The 24,733-nt window shown below is 43.2% G+C and overlaps 1 protein-coding gene across 3 annotated transcripts; it reads right to left on the bottom strand.

Moving 5' to 3' along the window:
* Positions 1-217: 217 nt before the first annotated feature.
* LOC135900781 (ketosamine-3-kinase-like) lies at positions 218-23,404 on the bottom strand. Of its 3 annotated transcripts, none has more exons than XM_070533848.1 (8): positions 23,364-23,404; positions 22,366-22,516; positions 22,180-22,263; positions 21,129-21,229; positions 20,900-21,050; positions 15,549-15,744; positions 12,515-12,689; positions 218-3,237 (listed from the first exon to the last, which is right to left on the bottom strand). In XM_070533848.1, exons 1-8 carry the CDS (start codon positions 23,399-23,401, stop codon positions 3,174-3,176), a joined length of 960 nt encoding a protein of 319 aa, XP_070389949.1. In that variant the 5' UTR covers positions 23,402-23,404; the 3' UTR covers positions 218-3,173. The 3 variants fall into 3 exon arrangements, with proteins under 3 accessions (XP_070389949.1, XP_065286420.1, XP_065286421.1); XM_065430348.2 differs by lacking the exon at positions 23,364-23,404 and adding an exon at positions 22,846-23,068; XM_065430349.2 differs by lacking the exon at positions 23,364-23,404 and adding an exon at positions 22,766-22,857.
* Between the last annotated feature and the right edge of the window lie 1,329 nt (positions 23,405-24,733).

Genomic DNA, 24,733 nt, shown 5'->3' with positions numbered 1-24,733 from the left:
GCCCATGCCGTCGTCCGACTCATCCACACTACACAAGTGTCAGAGATATGCTAATGTCTAAAAAATTTCAGTGAACAAAAAATTGTAGATTCGAGCACTGAGGCAGCACTGTGTTCTTTTTTTTGTTGTTGTTGTAAAAAAAAGAATGCTGAAATAAAATGAAATGAACATCCTTGCTTCATGCCGATTCTCATAAGCCATACAAAGGTCACACGAGTTAGTGCACAGGGACATTTATTTTGCTGAAACATTTATACAAAGATACTCTGTCTCAGAGTTGTACAGTATAGTCAGGTACATGCTAACAACAGTTGTTTTTCTGCACCAGAAATTTGTTCTTTTATTTCATTGTACATAGGAGCTAAAAGCAAGGCGATGAAAGACTTCGTTTTCTACACCCCTTACGTAGCTTCCTGAAATCCCTGCCAAGTTTCCCAGCAGGTATTCTTTTACAGAAGCACAACTGTGAGTCAGCCTAGTTGGAACAGATTCATTTTTTAAAAACTTTTTTGTGCACAAACAAACAGGGACAAATAAGAAGAGCGCTCGTCCTTGTGTTGCTCCTCTTCTGTGTCCCTGTTTGTGTGCGCACAAAAAGTTTTTTAAAAATGATTCTTTTACAATTTTTAATGCTTGCTTTCATTTTTTTAGCACCTTAATGTTTAAAGTTAAGCAAGTTGCATGAGGTTGACAAAGAACATTCGCTACACTGTCGTAGTGTGATTTTGAGTAGTGGGGATGTGTGCCTCCCAGATATCATTTCCACAAAAGCTACCTTTTTTTTGCAATTTACTTCATGTTTGCTGTACAAAAGTATACCTGCCGTTGCTGGTTCAATTCATGATTGCAATGGGCACAATTCGGCAAGTGCAAAAAAAAAAAAAGCTCCCAAGTGTACAAGCTTTAGTACACGATAAGTACTACTGCTTTTGTACACAATGACACCAGGTATTCAAGATCACCTAGAATGGTCTAGTGCGGTGTTTGACATTGACCAGTAGATACCAATCAACCAGAAATCACTCAACAAGTCAAGCAACTTGAGAAGCCGTGTAAATTATGTGCCTCGCGAGAGCATTTTTTTCCTTCTTTTTCTTTGCTTTACACTTTTATTGTATAAGTACTGTAAATTCTAATTTAGGCTAATTAATTGATGTTGCAATGAGCACAAGATAATGCTGCACAGCAATCTGTACAAATTTTAATCAGCAAGATGTGTGAGAACAGCTCAATAGAAGTTACATCCACAAATGACACCAAGTTTGACGTTACTCAGCATGGACGGCTACTCTGCAACAACAACTCGGACGCTTTATAGTGGAATGCAGACACACAACCATGCACTTGTGTGAACTCACCTTGTCCAAATTTTCAAACAGTCACTCACTCGAGATCAAAACATTCCATAGTCACACATTAACATGCTAGCTCCACTAACAGTGAGACAAAATTCTTGCGCCAGTAGTTCCTGTCTTAGCACAGTAAGACAAAATTTGGCCTCAAGATACCACCAGACCTATCAACCAACTTTCCAAGTATTTCTTTAACTAAGCTTTTGTCTGAGGGAGGCCCAATAGCGTTTACTGGTATTAAGCATCAAATACTAAAATGCAGTTAATGCACTGAAGGACGCACACAAAGCAAAGAAAGATGAAGGATGCAGCGCTGATTCAAGGAGAGGTGTGCTCGTTAAACTTAGACCTCAGAACTGACGCCACACGAGAGAAATGTTTCAACACAATTTAGGCACCACATGAGTCACTACCGTACTTCCAGCATATACTTCCATCAGGGTGGCGGATTTTTCAGGCTGGAAAAATAAAATGTGTCTTCGATTTGTTGTCTAGGGTTGTTCAAGGCAGCTGGTCCTTGCCTTCTATCAATGTGCATTGGCATATGCAACATCTTGGGATCTTGGGCCGTCCAGCAGACCAAATCGAAGACTCAAAAAGGTAATAAAAAATTGGTGGTTTACCATCAAATTTGCAAGAGAAATGATAGTAAAATATGATAGTGTGAGCTGTTTATCGGCATTATGTGCATATTGGCAAATCACGGTTGACGTTCTGACAGCTCTGGTTTTTTGGTTCGATTCACACCGACACCCAGTACCCGTTAGACATCCAAAGTAATGTTACTTTGCAGTTGCACAAAAAAGTAAAAAAAAAAAAGTTATGCACCATAAAACCCACCTATGAAAGATGCCATAAGCGAGTCGGGGCCTCCATGAACAGAAAATTACTGAATGCAAATGCATTATTATGCAAAACAGACTAAACATGGACCTCCATGCGAGATCTAACCATTAACCAGGAAGACGTAAACCCAAAGGAATTTCGCAATGTTGTGGAAAGGAACAATCATGGTGCAGCATGTCCTGCATTTGTAAGCACCAAGCTGACAGTCAGCATTCATGACATCTTCCGTTATTCACATGTTGACATTTTTTGCATGTATTTGCCAATATGTGAACTAAATAGACATTATATGCAAACTAAATACACAGGAACGGTGTTAACATATATCTGCTAACAAGTACTCAGCTCTGCAGTCACAGCTAGTGTGACCCAGCCATCAACAAATGGGAATATTTACACAGCCATGGCCAACATTTTGGTAGCCATTATACATAGCTTCTATGGAATGGGTGGGGCTCAAATAACCACTCAAATAACCAAGCAGGTGTGAGAAATCCAGCTCTGCAAAAATCGATCAGCAGCTGCACTTGTATAGTTTTGAAAGAAGTACTTTCCTAAAGCGGACGCAAATAAACAACTGCAAAGTTATGATGTCATTACACAATCATGACGAAGCTAAAAAAAATCTAGCGTTTTACGACGAATTCATAAAAGCTGAGCAGTATGCAAGTGACGACTGCAAGGACTAAACCACATGCTCGCACTCCCTATTCCTTCTTTGCTTGGTCCACATGCTCCTCGCTACAGTTTCTGTTTTCAGCATGCCACCCAGAGTCGTTCAAACATTTGTGACACATCCACCGGAAAGACACTGGTAGCAACATTCAACAAACACTGGTGCCATGCAGGCCAACAACACTGCAACAGTTACAACAACAGCAGCGGTAGCAGCAGCAGCAACAATAACAACGATGGTGACAGGCATCGCCAGTGATGCTTCAGCATAAAATGATGCCACATTGGTGACGTTCGTTTTTATTTCAGGAGGCGCCTCATCGTGGACAATGAAGAACTGCGGTAGCCACCACCAAAGTGGTTCCTGCGGGATGTGAACCATTACACATTGAATTTACTGCAAGGCTTCAATATAGAAAAAAAAAGAAAAAAAAATGTGGAAAAAAATTTTTTTTCAAACAAAGTGCAATGCTGCAACAGTGAGAGCTTGCACAGTTCCTCCAAGGACCTGCTGCAATGAATCTTCTTTTTGATGGTTTCATTTCTTGCCTGAGCATTACTTATAGTACTGGGCTCGTATGAGTATACTGTGTAGTAAACAACACTTAAAGGGGACCTCAACCACTCCTCGGACTTAGTGGAAAAAACACAGTTCACAGATAACATACGCTGCTGTGAACATGTCAGTTAAATTTTGCAGTCGTGTTAGAAGCGTGGAGCTCACAACCGGAGCACAAAGTCACACAGAGAGCGTTCCTAAAACGCTCTTTTCAACAGAAGCCTGCTCCTCACTCTTTTTGGGCTGCTTTATTTCGTAATACAGCAGGTTCCCATAAGTGGCTGCTATTGGCCAATAGCTGACATTAATCAAGAAGGGTGTTTGGATCAGTGTGCTTCTTCCTACTGTTATTGTGCATATTTATTGACGCAGTTTAATAAACAGGCTGAAGTAAGTGAAAGTCTGCTTTCAAATTTCGATAACAATTGCGCACTTCCGGAAGAAGCCGACTATCGTCTGCTCACACTCGGCCACGACAGCCCACGTAGGAACTGAGCTTTGGCCACCCTGCTTATAGGAGTTATAGCCGTCAGGCCTCGCCAATTTCAACTAGTCTGAACACTCAACTAGCCTCGAACCAAGCGCAACTTAAGGTCAGAATATATGCATGCTTGCCAGCACGCGCTCACTCCTGGCCACTCCTGGTTAGACACATTGGCAGAAGACTTTGCTTTTGTAGTGAACATTTGATTGTGCTTCAAACTGCGCAAGTTGCACATGGCTACTATTCGTCGGTCAAGGTAGTGCAGGACAAAGCCGGTCCACACCATGTAGCCAGACCGGAGCAAATGAACGCAAGCATGCACTCAAGCCCTTTTGTGCACAAAGCAAACGCTGCGCAAACGCACTACACTTCCATGTAGCTGAAGTCTGCTATGTAGTATAGATACCACAGCAGCCATGAGTTGCCACGATGAGTTCGCTGGCTGAGCGCACTGTGGCTCCCTGTGGACAAACCAGGTTGTCTACCAAGCTGACATTTCCAAATTCCCTGAGTTTTCCAGGTTTCCCCTGAGTAACACAGAACCATGTTTTATGTCAAGACGGACGACACCATGTTGCCCAATGCTGTAACTTTCTAGTAGGCACACGAAAAAATAAAATAAGACTTAATCCAGTTTGAATAGTGAGGAGTAGTGTTTATTTTATTCAAAAAGAAAACAGAAGGGAGGAATTAGCAATATGCACAGCAAATAAAATATCTTTGAAAAAGAAATGGCAAAGCCCATTGCAAATCGAGTCTAACATGTTTAAATATGAATAAAAAGTAATGCATACAGAAGCAAGTATTTTCGAATATGAGCTATTTCTATCAACAGATAGCAAGCTCACTGGCAAGAGGCCTGAACTTAGTCACAAGTGAGACTCTCTCTCAGCAGCTGGAAAGTCAACCCCGACTGTCCTGACATACACTCAGCCCGCGCACAGCGCCTCAGTGTTGTGTTTCACTGCTTTAAAGAGTTTATTTTGGTTTGGATGAGGGACACCTGCATCTCAGCATGAGCCAACACTTCTTTTAATGAGCTCGAGCTCCTTTTTTTCCCATTCATTCTGAATGTGTCAGTCCTTTCTGTTTTTGTCCTCCTTCCACCGCATGTCTGCCCCATGGACCATCTAAAGTATCTTCTTGGTCAGTTGTACAGCCAACGTTCAATTTTTTGGACTCCTTAGAGGCTGCGAAAACGTTCGACAAATCAGGCAGTTCGAAAAAATGAATGCATGTCTTTTACTGCCCTTAAGAGCTCAAATCGCCACAGACACGTCCGAAAAAGCTCTGAAGGCCTGCCAGTACATTTATTAGGCATATCAGTGCTTGTGCTGTGGCAGGAGACAGCGGGTGCACGTGTGTACAATTAAGGAATAAATACTGTGTCCCGTGATAATTACCCCTTCCTACGCTTAAACTTCACCGCAATATATTGCATATGCTTCACTGCGTAACATTGCATTGCCGTAATGAGGCGAAGCTGACTTTCGGGAGTCGGCATTATTCAACGCGCTGTGCTTGCCGAGCTTCGAAGTCAATCGCGAGGATCACAAAGGCAGAGTCGTGCCATTGCTGACAGCGGCGAATTCTTTCAATGAAAAACACAGCACCGAACATAGCAAACGTCAAAGCAGCTCGGCCTAGCATTGCCGCGGCACGGCTATGGCCGCCAGCGGTTACGCATGCAAAAGCGCCGGTTCGAAGCGGCAAGATAATCAAATCATGTAGTGGTCTTGATTAATGCCATTTCGGACCACGGCAAGAAGTCCAGACAATTAGACGGCAAAGGGCTTTTACATTGGAAATTTCAGACGTTCTTATACTTTGGCTCTATGGGGTATGTGGTGGTGCCGTGAAGCAGTCCGAATTATCGGGCATGTACCAAAAATCAGGTGTCCGGAAAATCGGTCGTTGACTGGCAACTCCTTCAGCCGATGACACGGCGTCAAAGACGATTCGCTACGATTCCTCTCTGTTGCTCGACCTAGCATTAGTGCGATTTTCGTTCCTGTTCAATAAAATTACAGCTAATTTTCCCCGATATAAGGACAAATTTCCTGAGTTTTCCATTTATATTTTCAGACAATGCAAAAACCCTGAGAATTCCCGGTTTTCTCAGTTGGTAGACACTCTGCAAACGTGTTTGGCTAAAGTTGGGACGTCGTAAGTGCCAAAACCAGAAGTGGTGGCGTCTACGTGAACATCCAGTCATATTTCAACTGCATATATCACTGTGGCATTCAGTAGGTAGAGTGTTGTAGGCAGGCCCCACTCCACCATAGCCTCCACAGTGCAAGGCATTGAGGATGGAATGGAAGCACCGTGAAGGGGATATCATACAAAACCTTTTGTTGCCAATAACTCTGCTTCTGCTGAATGCATTTTTCAATTTCGATGAAATGCAGTTCGGGACCCCTTTAATAAAACCCTGAAAAATTTTTCTTTAAACTTTGGAAGCAATAAGGACGATGTTTTTCAATGAGTCTACATTGTCAAATTAAAAAGAAATGGACAAATAATAGGAAATATATATTTAGGTGATAAAAAGAGCACTAATGATTGTATTGCGCTTAGTGTTACACTGACGGAACTAGTAAGGAACAAGATGCGGGTGTACGTGGCACGCAGAGCATACTGCTTGCTTTCCCCATTCCCTATCAACTGTTCAGCGCCTCTCTGCCGGGACTGGTGCCAATAGCCATACCCTGCTTACTGGTACTTTCTTTTAAAGTGAAGTTTTCATTAACAATCCCACCAGAGTTATGCTTTCATCTATTGTTTCACAAAAGCTTTGCTTTACTATATTTTAACACATACATGCATTTCATTCGCAAACTTTTTTTTTTGTTGTTCTGTGGTGAGCTGGTAACTCTTCAAGTTGGCACCTGACACAGATCCTCGAGAATGACAAAATGACAAATGCTGCTTCCCCATTTCCTAGAAAATCTGGAAACGTAAGCATGCATGCGCAAGCTATTGCTTGCAAGTAATTCACGGTGATGAACCATCACCACATGGCTGACGTCTAGAATGAGTAAAGGCAAGGTGCAAAAGACCAGGACTGAAGAAGGACACAAATGACAGGACCGGCGCCTCTAGGGCCACTGTTCTAGCTGCAATGTCAGTCAATGTGATGGTGATGAACCATCACCACATGGCTGACATCTAGAATGAGTAAAGGCAAGGTGCAAAAGACCAGGACTGAAGAAGGACACAAATGACAGGACCGGCGCCTCTAGGGCCACTGTTCTAGCTGCAATGTCATCACTAAACACGGCGCGTGTCAGAATGAAAGGAGTCTTCCACAACAGCAGGACAGAGCAAGCAATCTCTTATGCGAGACTGTGCTGCATGCAGCATAATAATATTTGGCTAGCATGTTCATAGCATCAGCGTCTACAGATTGGGAGCGTTTTCTTAAGTTAAGAAAGTATTTCAATGCCCATTTAAAGGGAAACTAAAGGCAAACACTAAGTCCACGTGGACTGTTTAAACACCATTTCAGAAACCTCGCAATGCTTGTTCCGTGCCAGAACAAGACTTAGTTTATGAGAAAATTCCATCTAAAGGGTCCGAACACCTTTATCGCAATTTAAATCTCCCGTCACCCAACCGAGAAGTGGTGACGTTGCATAGGCCATAGCCACCCTTTGCTGCCATCGCGGAGTAAAATGGTGCCCGACAAACGGTTGTACAGTTTTTTGCACAATACGCAAACACGCGGCCATGGAGAAGCCAAGCAGAGTGGTGGATTCACCACTGCAGCTGCTTTTGGTCAAGTGGTGTAGACCGTTCATGCATCCTGCGGCATTACATGGATGTGGAATTTTCTGCTACTTGCAATTTGTGTCACTTTCATGAGCCAGGAAAACCAGCGCAGCAGTACGCAATAACGAAACTACTGAAACTCGAAAGCGTGGGCAGCACAGAGTCGAGCAAAAATGAAATCTTTCGACTGCCCACATTGTTGTCAAGGGTAATGTGAATGAGTTCTCTATTCTAAAAATGAAATAGCACTGGACAAGTTGCATTTTCTTTTTGTCTTATAATGCAATACAATGATGTTGTTATAAAGAGTTGTCGAGTACTAGTGACAGTGTTTAAATGAGGAGTGCCTTCGTCATCGGGCAAGCACTTGAATGTCTCTAATTGTGTCCTGCATTTACCTCAACTTCTCAATTGCCTAGGCTCTGTTCACAATAGTATTGACACTTTATAGAGATTCCCAAGCACTACTCTATCACTTTAGCTTGATTTACTATTTGCCTTTAGTGTCCCTTTATGCATAAAGTCTAATGACTTTAGGAAGACAATGCAGTGTGCCACACTAGCCATGAGATGTGGGCATTTGACGTGACGCGGACCAACACTTCAAGCAGCTGAATGTCCTTTCTCTATTGACAGACAGTAGTTATACTCTACAGACTTTGTAAACCACGTGCACTGGCTATAGGACGTGTTGCACACAATCCTTAAGCATACATTCTAATGACTATGGGGTAATTTTTTCACAGCAAAACAAAGGCCTTACGTCAATGTACACCACTCGCTGACAGTGGTAGTTTTTAGTAGGCATCATATGCAAATCTGTAAATGCTGAACATGTTACGACAGACAGTGCTGCCGATGCCCGACACCTGACACATCCATGTGAATGATGAGCCCACAACTGCTGTCAATTCAAAAGTGGCCACTGAGCAAAAAAATTTGGAGGACGCTTAAGCTTCACCTTTAAGAGTGGAACATGATAGCGTTTGATGATTCCTGAGTGCTTCTCACGCTTCCCTGAGACTGCAGCTCATGCAACCGTAATGTTTACCGGGCAACGCTAGCGGCGAACGCTATGCACGAACGCAGGCCTCGCCAGCAGCACGGCACACATCGCAGGGGACGCTTTCACACCAAACCCACTACGGTGCAGCGATCACGTCAGAGGCGTCCCGCATTGGACGCTGCACCTAGGAATCGCGCTGTGAGCGGAAAGAGGAGCCGCAACGCCTAAACACGAGGGTTCGAGTGCCGCACGCTGGAAGTTGGAAGGGGAGAGAGCGAGAAAACTGATTAAATGCGAGGGTATTGGGGCATCCTCGCACCAGTCCCCGTACGGCACCTATGCGCTCAAACGAGACGAAGGGGAGAAGCGGGCGAGTGGCGCGCCATTTGTCAGGGCAGCGCCGTACATTGCAAGGAGGGGATCTTCTATGTTTGCCGCAAGATGGCTCTGCGTGTGCGCCAAGCGCAGAAGAAATGTAGCGGAACCGCACTTCGCTAAGCGTTTAACTGCAACTTCTGTAATTTACATGCTCATAATTACCTATATACACTGCAGTATAAGTTTCTACGGCGCATTTCTAAGGTAACACCACATTCAATAGAGGCGCTTTTGTCCTGCTTTGAACCATCGAACTCATGGCTGAGTGGTAGTGTCTCCATCTCACACTGCGGAGACCCTGGTTCGATTCCCACCCAGCTCATCTTGCAAGTTGTTTTTATTTATGAACTGCCTTCCGGGATTTTTTTCTCAAAGCCAACGCCGCCGACGCCGGCTTTTCTGCGACACGAGCTCCTTAACGCTCTCGCGTTAAAACAATTTTGGTTGCTGCAAACAAAGAGAGCCTGTCTGCCTGATCATATGGGCTGAAGGAACATGCAACAAATAAATAAAAATATTTTCATTCATCTGGCAGCTTCTAGTGGTCGTTTTTTTGCAAGCATACCAATAGTGGACAAACAGAGCATAAAATAACGTCGAAAGTAAAACAGCTTTTGGAGCAAGTTGCCAGCAATCACAGCCAGTTCATGACCGCCAGTTGACATGACATGACATGACATGACTACCAGTTCATGACCAGCAGTCACACATAGTATGTGGACATCCATACACATCAGCATCCTGAAAAACTGGTGACACGATTCAGCAGCAGCTGCCAATATTTTCTTTCACATAATTATTTGCTTTGTTTTCATGCCTGCAAACTTAATAATAATAATAAGCATGGTGCAAGTGCAATGACACCTCACCTTAAATACACAAGGCAGTATGGTTGGAGTCTGCTTATGGTTTCGCATGTTTTCTTTTCTTTTTTTTCATGACACACATTTGTAACTTTTTCTTCTTTTTCTAATGTGTCTGCTTTATTACCCTCACTAACATTACTTCCATAATTTGTGGCACCATTTATGCCATTCCACCAGAGCTCAAGTGTCTTCGATAAACACAAACTGAAATTTATGAGTCTAGTGGCAGTTATATCTGATATATCTGAACAATATGCTCCCTGGTTAGAGACTTTCAGGTTGCGACAACTTCCCTCGTTACTGTTTTACAAGAGATGCAGCTAAACTTGAAGTTCTCCTTTGAATCTGTCAAATGGAGGACAGTGCCACCCATCGGTTAATGCTGCTACTGTACTTCAATAGCATCTTTAATTACAGCACGAACAAAACAGACAGAGACCAAGGAAGGACGAAAGTGTGACGAGTGAGGTGCGCAAGGCCAAGTACAGTGAAGAAGAAAGACAAAACGATGGCTAAAGGCATATGGATGTGAGTTAAATGCTTGGTAAAAGATGATTACGGTCAGAGTGCCAAGCATGAGAAAATGTGGCGCAAGAAATAAATAAAAGAAATAAGAGCCAACGACGGGATTCTATGGAGCTCCAACGAGTCAATTGGTTAAAAACACGGAGCACCGTAGAAAACCAGTCATGTGGAACCACGAAGAATGAGGCAAAGCGCATTGGTAGACGTGGCAGAGTTCCAAGAAGCAACACAGGAAAAAGGTTGGCAACCTGGCTGGGAGCTGCAGACAGGCCGCCTGGTGGTGGACCCAAGCCACCAAGGCTTCACCCAACCGTAGCAAGCTGTCAACCTCTGCCTGCACTTCGCGACTTCAGCTGGCCACAGATTTCTACCATGAGGCTTATGAACGCCTGCACTTGTAGGCAGAACGTGAGCAGCAAGGCGCGAGCTTATGTACAGCTTCCTAGCCAAGACGTCCTGGTCTCCGGCCGCTTCCATTCTAAAGGTTCCAGCTGCAATGCCTGTGTCTCCTCAGCCAGCTGGACAACCGTGCTCCAGCCATCACCAACCAGTTGCTCAGCCTCATCACTGGTTTGATGAGATCATCATCGCTGTCCTCATCACCTAACCCCACCGCTGATGCAGCGGTGAACTGTTCTAGATTTGATTGAACAGCATGCTCAAAACTTAGAATTGTTTCATAATGTTGATACCCAATCCTCTAAATATGTCAGTACGAGATGTGCACTGTTAACTGTTTTATTAAGTCTGTGCTATCCTATTTTTGTTTCCTGTGTCTATTAAATGTCTTGTGTATGTCAGCGTGAACAAATTACTTTGTCCTTGATTGGACGCTCTGAAGTTCTGCCTCATTGACCCACTGCAAAACTAAATGAGAACCTGCATCAGACACGCATAACACCAGTGCTGTAAGTAAAGATGCAATTGTGCCGACATGCCCAATTAGCCATGGTAGTTCAATAGTTCTCAGCAGTTCCCAAATTACAATCTTCTTAACTCAAATGCATTGCAGCAAATAAGTCCTTCAAGTCAACTACTGATTACAGAAATGGCAAACATGCATCACTGAACTTTAGTGCCTGCTTCATTCAAGGAGCAGCAATGCCCTACATTCAAGAAAATCTAGGAACAGCTTTTTTTGTTGTTGTTGTTCTGCTAAAGACAAGCAAACGAAGTTCTGACACCTAAGATGAGTGATAATTTCATAGGTTGGTCAGTTGATTAACGAACTGATTGAGTGGATGTACCCTCTAAAAAGTAACACAGGGACTGTGACAGACATTGTAGCAGAGGGGTACAATTTAAAATTTGGCCCCCAGGTGTGTTTTAATGTACGTTCAACACTCAGTAAAAAAGAGTTTCCTGCATATGCCTTATTGAAATGTAGCCACCACAGCCACACTGCAACCTCGCACTAAGAAGCACAACAACATGCCCACTCTAGGTGTATGCTAGAAAACCAAAATTAATCAGAAGCCCTCTACTATCGCAAACCACTGTACAGTTTTGGGACATTAAGCACCATAATGTGTATTTTCTAGCCATAGCCACTGCGAGAGGGAGGCAGGCAGGCTGATGTAGTGTTTATAGAAAGTGTCCTTCAATGTCCCAAGATGCTGCGTCCCACTGAGTCCAGTTTCTACATCTATGGCTGCTATAATTAAGCCCAGAAGTGAAGAGACTAACCTGCAAAATAGTGACATTGACTCGTAACCAATTACTTCCACAAGTAACTTATGCACTACATGCACAATGTGGACCTGTGACATTTTATATCACCAGTTTTCAAGATTCATGAAGCCTGGGAAGCATGCTGATGTGTGTGTACCGCAGATTTGCTGAAGATACTGTATCCCAATGACATTATTTACTGAAGAATCTGGCAATCTTGTGCACGCCTTCTTTGGAAGTGCCACTTGCAAGAAGCTGTCTAAAACATGCAGCTCAGTGATCGATACAAGTCTGGGGCCCCCTGCTCAACATGACTATTCCCCTCTGGCATTTCTTGTGCGGAGATCAATGTGAACGTAAAAAGCAAATGAAGTCACCTACCAGTGGTTGAGGTAGTGGAAGAGATGGTAGAAGTCAAGCCTCTTCTCAAAGCCTGGTGCCTTGGGTATAACCTTAAAGTAGGCCGAGTAGAATTTTGCATCGAAGCCACCAAACAGTTTTGCTATTGACAGCTCAAACTCAGCATGTCCATAGTATGATGCTGGGTCAAATATAACTGCAAAAAAAAATAAAGATGTGCAACATTTTTGTAAACAAATCTTTTTTTTTAGCTTACTTAAACAAGAGACACAAATATGGTGAATGAAGCAAGCTGTAAATAAGTTTTGAAATATCTACAGAATGTTATGTAGGTGCCACAATAATAACCAATAGTTACACTGCAATAGGGCATAAATGTTCTTAAGCTATGACTGAAACAAGGATATTATCACTGAACACACACTACTTGGACACATAAACAAACACAGGCTAAAACATTTCCTTTAGTGATCTTGTGCATGGACTTAAGCTGTAATTCAGAAATACAGTACTAAACGGAAGGAGAGAAAAAAATGTAGAAGGCTGGTACAGCTCCCAGTTGCACATAGTGGAGTAAGTACTCAAGTGTTCCACCAGCTGAGCTACTCATTACGCACAGCTGCTGTCCCCCATTGGTTACCTTCATGTGTAGCTGGCCAAAAGCAACACACGAGTAAAGCTGCAGATGAGGACTCGTGCAGTGCGCACAATTTCTTAACTGCTAAAAAAGCACCTGGCATTCCTTAAGCTGAGTTACACCCTGCTGAAGCATCAAAATGTGACACTACTGCATACATATTCAGGTCATAATTGCAGAGTCATGAAGTAGTGCATCATCACTGGGCTACACCAAAGCAAGGGGTGGTGTAACTGGGTGTAATACCACACCACAATGCACTTCACATTCTGCTGTGTGAGTGTAGACGGTGAAGAGGTATGGTAGGGAATAGGTTATGTGTGTTCCCAACCATTAAATGGCCTAGGGTCTAGCTGTAAAATAAACTACCTTAATTAATCAAATTAAGAAAATGTAGTTAGAGGCATGCGAAAACAAAGGCAAAGACCATTATGTATGTTCCGTAACATTCATGACAGTACTACTCAGGGTCAGCAAATCAGCAAGTCACACTTGAGCTTATACTTAACGAGTAGCATCTCAGTGGTAATACCATGCACGGTGCAATGATATGCACTGCAACCTCCAAGGCCACAGTACTGATGTGGCACTTCTAGATAATGTTACATGATAAACAATATATGATCAACAAGTGAACTAGCTGTGGTCAGTGTGAAGAGCTTCAAAAGCACTACAGCACATAATAAACAAGAAAGATCAAACAATAAATGTTACAAAATGTGAAGAAAATCGACAGCATGCACTTATATACGACATGAGCAATGCTTTTGCTTTAACAGGAACAAATAGGTTACTGAGAATAATCCAGAGAGCTAAGCAGCTTTGTATATATTTCCAGAGCTACCCAATTACGTAGGAAAAGGCAATAGTCACTGAGAAAACCTTTGCATTATGACTAAGTTATTAGACATGTAAGTAAACCAAGTAGACAAACACCATAAAGTATGTTAAAGAAGTATCAGTCATTCAGCAAAATTGAGACTGCGGCACTTAATTGTTAAGCAAGTGATCACGAAGTAATAACAAGCACGGATGTCCTGAATACTAACAGTCAGTCATTCACTCATGGTAAATATTACAGAGGACCCAAAGTAACAATTTTTTACCAAGGCATAAAAGCAGTTAATAATTTGTTTGCAATGTTTATTTAACTCCGTCAGTAACAATGACAATGCTAATATTTTAAATGACACCTCTATATTTGATTATGCTATTGGATTATTTTTCCAAGTTATAAGTATTTTGTTCATGATCTCATTTTGTGTCTTTCTTTCTTCCCTGTGCACCAAATTAGAAAGCTTGCTGTATGCTGTTTTCGGGCACGTAATTAAACAATTTAATTCAATATTGATGCATGTTGAGGCGTAAGTACCACACTATTGCCCAATCAGCTGGCCAAGCAGTTCCCTTGCGCAAAGTTTTTAGTACTTACTATGTCGCTTTCTTTCGACCTCTGTTGCCATCTGTGTGAGCCTTGCAATGTCAGATGTCAAAGAACAATATATATCAAGTTCTATTCTCTCTAGCGAAATTTTTTTGAGATATTAAAGAGCTTGCTCAATTTGAGTTTGTGCCGCAAGGTCAGACAGTCAACCAGTACATTTATGTTGAAGTGGTTAAGTGGTTGCGTAATGCAGTTAAAAGGAAACACCATAATCTGTAGAACTCGGCAGTGTGGCCTTTGCACCACGATAATGCTCCTGCCTACACAGCACTGAGCAGGTAGTGCTTTCTTGTCCAAATGGGACGGCAATGCTGCCTTACCTCACTGCCTCCATTTCTTGTTGCTCTAGACAATTTCCTATTTTCAAAACTGAGACAACACACACGTTAAAGGAAAAAGTGTTTTGAAGGCGCAGAGGATATTTTATTTGTTTTTATTTATTGCATAGTGCTAGGCTTGTATGTATGACATGATCGGGACACAGATACAATGGAAACATAATGAAGAAAGGGATGGAGGTACCGAAAGTTATCAGGGGATGTATTCTCGGGTAGTCACTCTCGGCGATATCACTTTCAGTGCACGTTGATTGGCTAGCTGAACAAAACCGCTCGAATCTACAGCGCACCGTGTACTACGTCAAGTAAAAGTTACAGAATAGTATAGTATAGTATCACCAAAAGTGATAATCCAAGAAAGTGTCGCCAGTATGTGAGTGTTCCAGAACAGTTTTGAATGATATATATATATATATAAAGTGGTGGGACAGATTCAGTGCTTTTGGGAGAGCTCACTTTAAAGGTGATTAATGTTTTTTAATGTTTGAAGAAATATGCAAATTAAATAAACAGATAATTACTTTTGGGTCCCCTTTTGTACAGGCTGTGAAAGGATCGAACTGGGAGAAAAGGCCACCTGTTGACAGTGTGACAGATCTTATCTGGTTAACTAGAATACCGGCAATATAGGCTTACTCGGTCCATCCTCGTATTCAGCGACATTTCCACCCCAGAGGTCACCGTGAATGAGGGCGGGCTCAATTTCCAGGCCCTCAAAGAATGACGGCACCTTGTGGACTAGCTGAGACCACAGTTCAGGTGCCTCACGGTCATGGTACTTCTCTTGAGCCATTCTCACCTGGGCGTCAATGCGCTGCCGGCAATAGAATTCCTGCACAGGGCCAACACAAGAAAGTGACCACCAGCACCACGCAAAAAAAAAAAAAAGAAAGAAAGCCAGGACAAGTTTTAGGCCTCTAGGTGAACTGGCGAAGGTCCAAAAAAAAATGGACACAAGTGCCCTGTGCATTTTCCCAATTACTGTATTCACTTCGTCTTTTCTTTACTTAAGTAATGCTCACACCCACCACAGTGGCCCAGTGGCTATGGTGTTGTGCTGGTCGCAGGTTCGATCCTGCAGCCACAGATGCATTTTAATGGGGGCAAAATGCAAAAATGTTTATCTACTTAAATTCAGGTGCACATTCCAGATACCCAGGTGGCCAAAATTAACTCAAAGTGCGTTACTATGGCCTGCCTCAATCATATTTTGGTTTTGGCACATCGAACGCCAGAACATAATTTGTTTTATGTAATGCTTGCAAAAGTGGCATTAAGGTGGGAGGTCACATTCAAAAGTCAATTTTCTTGCACAAGACTTTTTTTTTTACATTTTATGCATGCCCAAACATTTAGGAACATGCGCTAAAGAAATTATCTTCTTAACATCATTAGTTTGGGAGTTACAGAGTTTTACAACCCATATCCTCGTATTGCGAAATCAAAACCACATTGCATTGGTTCCAGAAATTAGTACTATTTCTTTTATATAAATGCAGTTGACGATCGATTTTTCGGACAGGCCCGATAATTCGGACGCCTTCGCGGCACCGCGACGTACCACCATATAGTCAATGTATAAAAACGTCTGAAAATTCAGACGCGAAAAACCCTCGCCATTCGATATTCCGCACTTTTTAACAGGACCGCAGTCCGCAGGTCTGAAACAGCATTAACCGAAGCCACCACCACCGCCATTTTGATTATCTCGCCGCCTCGAACCGGCGCTTTCACACGCAGATCCGCTGGGAGTCACCACGGCGACGTTAGGCCTAGCTACTTCGAAGTTCACTACCAAGCTTCTTACTCTTCGGTGCCATGTATTTCATTAAAACAATTCGCCACTGTTAGTAATGGCGCCGACTCCGCCTTTGTAATCCTCGCCAATATTTGAAGCTCGGAAAGCGTGGCGCGCTGCATGAAACCGGTTCCCGAAAGTCAGCTTTGCCTTAATACAAAATTGTTACGCGGTGAAGCATACGCGATTTATTGGGGCGAAGCATATCAAGTGTGGGAATGGGCAACAGTCACGGGCCAAGGTATGCTTTCCTTAATTATACACGCAGGAACCTGCCACCTCATATCATAGTACGAGCATCGATACGGCTAATAACTATACTGGCAGGCCTTTAGAACTATTGCTGACATGACCGTGGCGATTTGAGCCCGTAGGGGCAGTAAAATGCGAGCATTCATTTTTTCGGATTTCCCGGTTTTTTTTTGGACGTTTTCGCAACCCATAGGGTTCCGAAAAATCGGACGTTGACTGTATTATACAAAATATTTTTTTTTCATTTTATGTTGTCGACGAACAGCCCACACGAACAAAAGGGAACTCTAGTGCATTTCATGGGGGGCCCAGCTATGAACCTGGTCTCTAGGTGTAGCTTTTGACCTCTTTGACATGGTTTGAAACGTTTCTTTACATTTTTCTCAAACCAAGATTTTGCTCCACCTCATGTTACACAAACCTTGATAACATTTTCCTGAATAATATTTTGAAATTAAACTTTGCAGTCATACCTCACACAGAGATGTGTGTATAAAACTAGGATAAAAGAAATTGATGCAATATTTCTGAAGTTACAGCTCATTTTGCAAATAAATTTGTTCCAAATGGGCAATTTATTTCACTTTGCTGAGTTTTTCAAACATTACTTCCTTAATATTTATCACATTGCATTTATCCTAGTTGATTGCACAAGTCCCACACTTAGCTACATAATCGCCTTAGCTTTACTCAATTTATTAATTGTTTGACATTACTGGTGCGACTAGCACTTTTAACACATTAGTAGTTTTAACAAAAACTACCTGCCAAAAAAAAATTGACCATTTTTTGCACTTAAAATAGGTGAGAAAGTTAAATAAGACATGCTTATTCAGGAAAAAAAAGTTATTTCAATCCTGGCTTCCGATATAAGCTTTTTTTGCATGTGTGTGACCTCTGACTTTAAACTGAATCTACTGCTACATGCTCTCTCTGTGCAAAGTTTGAGTGGAAATGAGCCAGCGGTATAGCAGGAAGCGTAATTTGTACAATCAGCATTAGAAGTATGTGCCTTAAGGGTCATGTGTTAAGGATTCATGGAATAACTGGCTTATTCTAAGTCCAGATGGTTTAATGCTTAACATACGTACAATAAGAAAACAATGACCAATTTGTAGTGAATCTTGTTTTCCTTATCACTCACAGAGCATGGAGTGCTCAAAGCACAAATGTTTTCCAGTTCCACAAAATGTACATGTGTACAGAGTGTTCACGCATTTGTCTCAATGATCTGTCGACTTCTTGTCAATGCCTTAATCATTTATTGGTAGGAACAGTGTGCTCAGTGATGAAAACAAGAACACCCACAGTCTCTTTTGACTTTGACCACAAAAGTCAAGCGCTATACAGAATTTATAAATTTTGATATCAGCTGCGTAAGTGTCAGCTATGTATGCACTAATGAGTATTTTGCAGCTCTAGAAATACCGTGCAGGACAAAAGGATTAAGGACAAAATACTTCTTATGGGTGGTTGTTCACTTAATCTGGTTTTAACACCGCATCTTGCGTAAATCCTAAAGCTTCAGCTGATCTCACACATATTTCAGGGAATTGTTATCTACAGTATGTGTGCTCATTCTAAGAGACAGAATATAGCAGAGCCACAATATAACGAAATATGGGATATAACAAAGGTACAAATATAAAACGCTTCTCACCAACATCAGCACGTAACAAACATACTGGGTTCGTCCGTAAAGTAATGAGACTGAATCTGGTAAAAATAATTTATTGATCAGATTGGTACATATTATTAAAATTCTTCAAGATAGTCTCCATGGGCACTGATAAATCGCTGCCAATGTGATTCCCATGCTGCAAAGGCTCCCTGGAAGCCAGCTGCTGTAACCTCTTCCAGAGACTCTGTGACAGCCTGTTGGATGGTGGGAACATTGTCGAAACAGTAACTTTTCAATCTTCTCTTGAGCTTTGAGAACAGAAACAAGTCTGTCACACTTGCATCGGGACTGCACGGTGGTTGCGGTGAGATTGCAACCTCTATCCGGTCACAATGAAGGCGGTCGCAATGAAGGCGATGTGGGCTGGAGCGTTGTCGTAGTGGAGCTTCCAGTGATCGGCAATCTCCAGTAGTTTCCGTTAGACAGCTCTGTGAAGGCACTCAAGGACTTCTTTATGGAACATGGCATTGACGGTTTGTCCCAAAGGTACAAATTCTTTGTGGACCACCCCATGCTTCTCACAAAGACAATTAACATTGTCTTTACCTTGGATTTTAACATTCTCGCTTTCTTGGGGCATGGGGAGTTCAGTGTGCCACATCGAACTTTGGCACTTGCGTTTGGGGTTGTACTGGAACACCCCTAATTCGTTGCCTGTTATTACACCATCTAAAAAGTCCAGTCACTTTCTAACAGCACCAACACCTCACGGGAAACGTCAACACATTGTTGATTTCATTCATCACTCAACACTTTTGGCACAACAAGTCGAGCCTCCGGACCTCATTTCAATAGAAGTGTTTCACACACACACACACACACACACACACACACACACACACACACACACACACACACACACACACGCACGCACATGCACGCACGCATGCACACATACACACACCAATTTCAAATAAACCTTCCGCATTTTCAAATTTTCATAAATGATATTGTATTCAGCGATTATTCTTATACTAAAACGACGGTTGGAGTCCAGGATATTTGTTTAATTTGGCAAAATTTTCATCCAAACTACTCACTGAAGGGCGTCCAGATGGCTCCATGTCTTCAATGGTCTCCCATCTGTTCTTGAACTCACTAAACCACCAGAAAACCTGGGCCCTTGATAAGGCATCGTCTTTGTTAGCCTCCTTATCCAAGACAAGCATATTGGAAGCAGCCCAAGTGAAAGCATAATTTAATCGCTTACCGCTGCTCCAGTGAATGCTCCATTTTTGATGTTTCCGGTCATGACAAAAATTCGAAAACAGCTTTTGCACCACCTCAGATCCTCACTGTGCCAGAGCTCAGACGTGATGGCTGCCTGGTGCGTTACTTACCTTAGAACCCCCCAAAACAAATGCCACCTCCGGGGAGCGCGCTACTGGCAACAGCAGCGCCATGTGACAGGCTGTCTTATTACTTTACGGGCAAACCCTGTATATGCTTATAAGAAATATAGGATGCAATGAAGGTAATTATTTTAGTGTTGCATGCAACATTATATTAATGTTCGAAAGCCAATGTCATGGTATGGTCAGGGAGACTAGAATTCTGAAACCCTTCTTTTTTTTCAGGCCACAACTGTGGTTTCAATTCATCTAATGAACAGGCTTTTTTCCATCAACAATTTATTATTATTATTTTTTCCGGCACTGAAATTTTGGAACACTGAATGTCTAATTTACAAAATATTTGTTCTCTGGATTGCTTGCAGTTATACTAAATTCACTGTCACCAGAGAAGATATATTTATGACCCATGCATATAAAGGAGAAAACAGAAAATGGATAATTTTATGTACACACTGTTGAGCAGCTGGGTATAATACGTATCTTGGAAGCTAATGTCCTGAAGCCACTGTCTTCCGGGCTTTTTTTTTACCCTCCCTCTTTCCAAAACCAACTCATTGTAGCCGCTGTGAAGGACAATAAGGTAAATAAAGACATTTAAACAACAGCTATGTATAAGTCGATCGTAACTCTGTTACATACCAAAGATAGTACATAACAAGATAAAATTAGGTGTGCAAGGTTCTTACCAGACACAATGCTGCAGACCTATAGTCATGGTGATACCACCAGCACAGGTGAGCAATATGCAGCTTCCTCTGTTTTAATCACTTTATTCCTTTACCTACACACAAAACAGCTAATTAAAGTCCCCTATGGTGAAACTCCCTTTCCTTAGGTTTGCTCCCTCTTGTACTTTACACCACATCAAATATATTGTCAAGGAGATTCTGCAGCAACTTACCAACCAGTCGTCGTGCCAGCTATTATCCAGAGGCAGGTACCCACAGCAGGTGGTGATCCCAAAGCCAAACTGGTCCACATAGCCAGACTCATTTCGGGAGCCATGCACTGAGCTGCCCTCGTCCCGTTTGCGACTGTTGTGCAAATGCATGCTGCAAGAAGGGTTTGACAGGTGGCAGCGCGTCAATTAGTCACGCGTCGCGACACACATCAGAGCTGCAGATGGGCACCTTGCCAGCTGCTTTCCCAGGAGCTCGGAGTGGCGACTCAATTGGCGCATCCGCACGCACTCCATAACCAGGGCAGCACCACCAGAGGGGTTGTCAACCACCTACGCAAGGGCATTTGTCAGTGGAAGTGAAGGGCCCCTGACAAGCTGCTGGTAAGGCCATCCTCCTCCCTTTCCCCAGCTACTTGGAATAACGTGCACGAATGCTGCCGGCACCCACAATACATAGCCAAAACAAGTGACAGGGAGGTGTCAGTCAATGGCTTGATTGTCGTAAATTGTAAACGGGAAGAAACACTTGGCAAAGGCACAAGACGAAAGGAGAAACCAATCTGCATTGTTGTAGTTTAGTGTTTTGGGAGACACTAATCACGCAGCGATGGAATCTTAATTCAGCTAACTGTTTACAGAAACGAGAAAGGGTACACAATAATTGATAGCTTTTTGAACTATATTTACCATGCTGTTTATAGTGAGCATGCATACACCAGCCCTCATGATCGAGAACCTTTGAAATACACTTAAGTGCAAAACTAAGTTTAAGTTTGTCAACATGCACCTCCACAGGCGCAGCGACAGAATCGGATTTCTTTTAGTGGCAGTTTGTTCAGCAACAGACAGCATGCGCAGATGCCTGGAAAATGCGCTTTAATTGTGTTCCGAAAGTAAAGAGAATGATATAAAATAGCGCATACGCATATGTGCACGTCTCTGCAAATAGAGTTTTGTGTATACACTGAATTCGAAAGTTGAGTTTACATGCATTTCTTCGCCACTGAATTGAGCAAAACAGAACCTGTGTACGCGAAAGTCGCTAAAAATCTACGAATGTCACCTTGACTCCTTGCTAGACAGACGGTGCACAGAACTTACTGCCAATACAAAAACCGTGCAATTAGTTGCACGGAATTGAGTGCCGAAGGTTTTCGTGAATCGCACAACTGCCGTAGCTTTTGTGGAATACCTAGCTGCTAGTTTAATAGAAAATCAATAGTCGTTAAATAAAGGTACTAGCTGCTACACACAGACCAACAGTTGGCTCATATACTTACCACGTACGGCTTCGGGACTCTCACGGTCTCGGTCTCCAGTATAGCCTTCAAGGCCGCGAACTCGCCATCAAACATCGTCCGTGCCTGAAGAAGAAACGTACCCGCATGCCGCGAATTAGTACACTTCGCGTATCGCCACACGGTTCCACCGATCTATCTTCTCGCTCGAAACAACATGCAACTCACCTGCGATTTCGAATTTCTCTTAATAAACACTTCGCCGTCATCGGTTTCGAAAGCTTCGCCTTCGTTGATGCAGCCGCTGCCTCCGCGGCCGGTAGCGCGGAGTTTCGTCGTTTTCAACGCTTCCTTAATCCTCGCCTCCATCGTAGCCGGCCTAGAACGACACGAATGGGCGACATGAGGCGAGCAGCCTAAATATAGCGCGGGAACAACAAGTCTCCTCCCGTGCAATCTCGCGCATCGTGTCGCCGAATCCGAAAGCGAACGGGCACTCAAGGGGCACTGTCGCGGTGTCAACAACCGCGCGGCGGCGGCGGCTGCTCAGTGCGACTGGAAAACATGAACCCCATTGTTTCGCGCAAGTGTCAGATAGAGGAATAGACACAAGAACTGCAGCCCGTACCGAAGCTGCGAGGTGACAGGGAAATATAAGAGGGACAATCGAAGGAGGTGCAACCAGCTAATTGCACTGGCGCGCGCTACCTTGGATGTCGTCGGCTGCTTCAGCGGCTTTCGGAGAAAAAGAGCACCTGCTGCTGCTCAGTCGAGTGGCTTCTCGGCGCGTCGCTGCGGCAGAGAGTATGTACTGCGGACAGGCTACGCTCCGTAGCTGGCGTGGTGATCCAATTATATTAAGCAACAATTGGATAACATATCAAAACGACCAACACAAGGCGACGTTTCAACGCGTCGCTGGCGTCACCGCGTCGCATCTTTGTAGTGGTGTGTCCATCCGCCGCATACCGTGGAGCGCATACCGTCGCAGGGGCGATGTGCGGTGCGCGCGCGCGACCATGATGTGCCACCGGTGGCGTTCCGTTTCGGGAGCGCGCGCGTAGGTCACGAAAATAAACCGCTGGAAGGCGGGGAAACAACGGTACGCTGTTTACGACGACGTCCCACTGAATGCCAGACTGGTACACGGGAATCGCTCGCGACGCGGCCTCTCGGCAGTTGTGCAAAGGTTTATTGAAAAAGTCGGAAAGCTTTGCGCCGTCCACCTGTGCTTTACTCGAACCCAAACCATGCAGGTGAGCATGAACCGGCGCTGCAGGACAGGCCACGAAAATGACACAACATAATACGACGGAGCCACCGTGAGAAGTGGCCGCTAACGAGCTGTAGGCTGCCTATCCCCCAGTATTATACATTCGTCCTACGACCCCTCCCCCCCCCCCTATTTCTACAATTACGTACATAGTGCCATGTCCATGGAGTCCTCAGCTGTACTCCCATCAGAAAGGGGAAACCATGATGCCCATTCCCCCTCCCCTCCCCCCCCCCCAAAAAAAAATAGAAGAAACCCTGGCGCTGCTTCTAGATATATGCGGCAGCTGGGACAGAACAGTGTACTTTAAAACACTTTCACGGTGTTTATTCCATTACAACCACCTGCATTGGTGCTGAGCTGCGTCCATAGGTTGTTAGCTAGCAATTAAGGCCTGTTTTTGAAAATATGCTACACAATTTGTATTCAAGGTATCTCATTTAATTGTGCAATGGTACTGAAACCCCCTCTTATCTCGGCATCAAATCTGCCATCTACTGTTTTTCAGCTTAACACCTTAGTGGATGACATGGGCAACACCAGCGACTAACATTGCTCCCAGGTGAAAGTAAAAATACACTTCTCATATCCTTTTGTTACCTCACCACTCCTGCAAAAGAAGTAACAATAAAGTTAAAAAAACAGATAAGGGAGCATCCACAGGGGTATAAAATAAGTGGAGGAAGCAAATTCAATACGAGTACAAAATTGTCCTAGAAATGTCGGAAAGTCCAGATGTTCTTTATTAATCCTGAAAATTTCGTTCAATAAGGCCAGAGATAACAGGGAGGCACGTTTTCCCTGTTATGCTTGCTTCTTATGCATGTGCTTCCCTAGCTGTTGTCCTTTCAGCAGTGAAATTTCAAGATGCTTCTGAAAGATATATCTGTAGTTTGCACTCATAAGTTATAACCTGCTTGCTACAGAATTAATCCAAATCAATGTAATTAAAACCAGCATGCCAAGAAATATTTATTCTAAGTAGCAAGCACCTTTATTACACATTCTTATACTTCAATATGAGCACAGTTGAACTTAATTATGACTAAGTTGCATTCGACACAAAAATATCTTCATTACAGTACATCCGATATTCATTATAAGCATGTATTCTTTACATGCTGATATCAAAAGACATTTTAGATTTACTTTGTAATGTCTACATTTATATTGACATTTGACTGAACACCCTCGTTGAATATGAAATGGAACACCGGATTAGTGTTCAAAACCAGCAATTTTCCTTGTGCGTGCTTGTAATGAGGAAAAGTTCCATAAGCAGGATTATTTAACAGGGGAACAACATGACAAACAGCAGTGAGT

The sequence above is a fragment of the Dermacentor albipictus genome, chromosome 2 (assembly GCF_038994185.2).
Source record: "Dermacentor albipictus isolate Rhodes 1998 colony chromosome 2, USDA_Dalb.pri_finalv2, whole genome shotgun sequence".
NCBI classification, from domain to species: Eukaryota; Metazoa; Arthropoda; class Arachnida; order Ixodida; family Ixodidae; genus Dermacentor; species Dermacentor albipictus.
Note: the sequence above shows the minus strand (reverse complement) of the source record. Positions and strands in the feature narration are given on the sequence as shown.

Excerpts from the sequence above, each read along its gene's own strand:
- LOC135900781 (XM_070533848.1), bottom strand. The coding sequence starts at position 23,401 with ATGCTCACCTGCATGGTTTGGGTTCGAGTAAAGCACAG. Across the intron at positions 12,690-15,548 it reads TGAATACGAGGATGGACCGA|TTATATTTGACCCAGCATCA; the intron begins GTAAGCCTATAT and ends TTTTTTTTGCAG. Across the intron at positions 3,238-12,514 it reads TTCCACTACCTCAACCACTG|GAACCACTTTGGTGGTGGCT; the intron begins GTAGGTGACTTC and ends CACATCCCGCAG.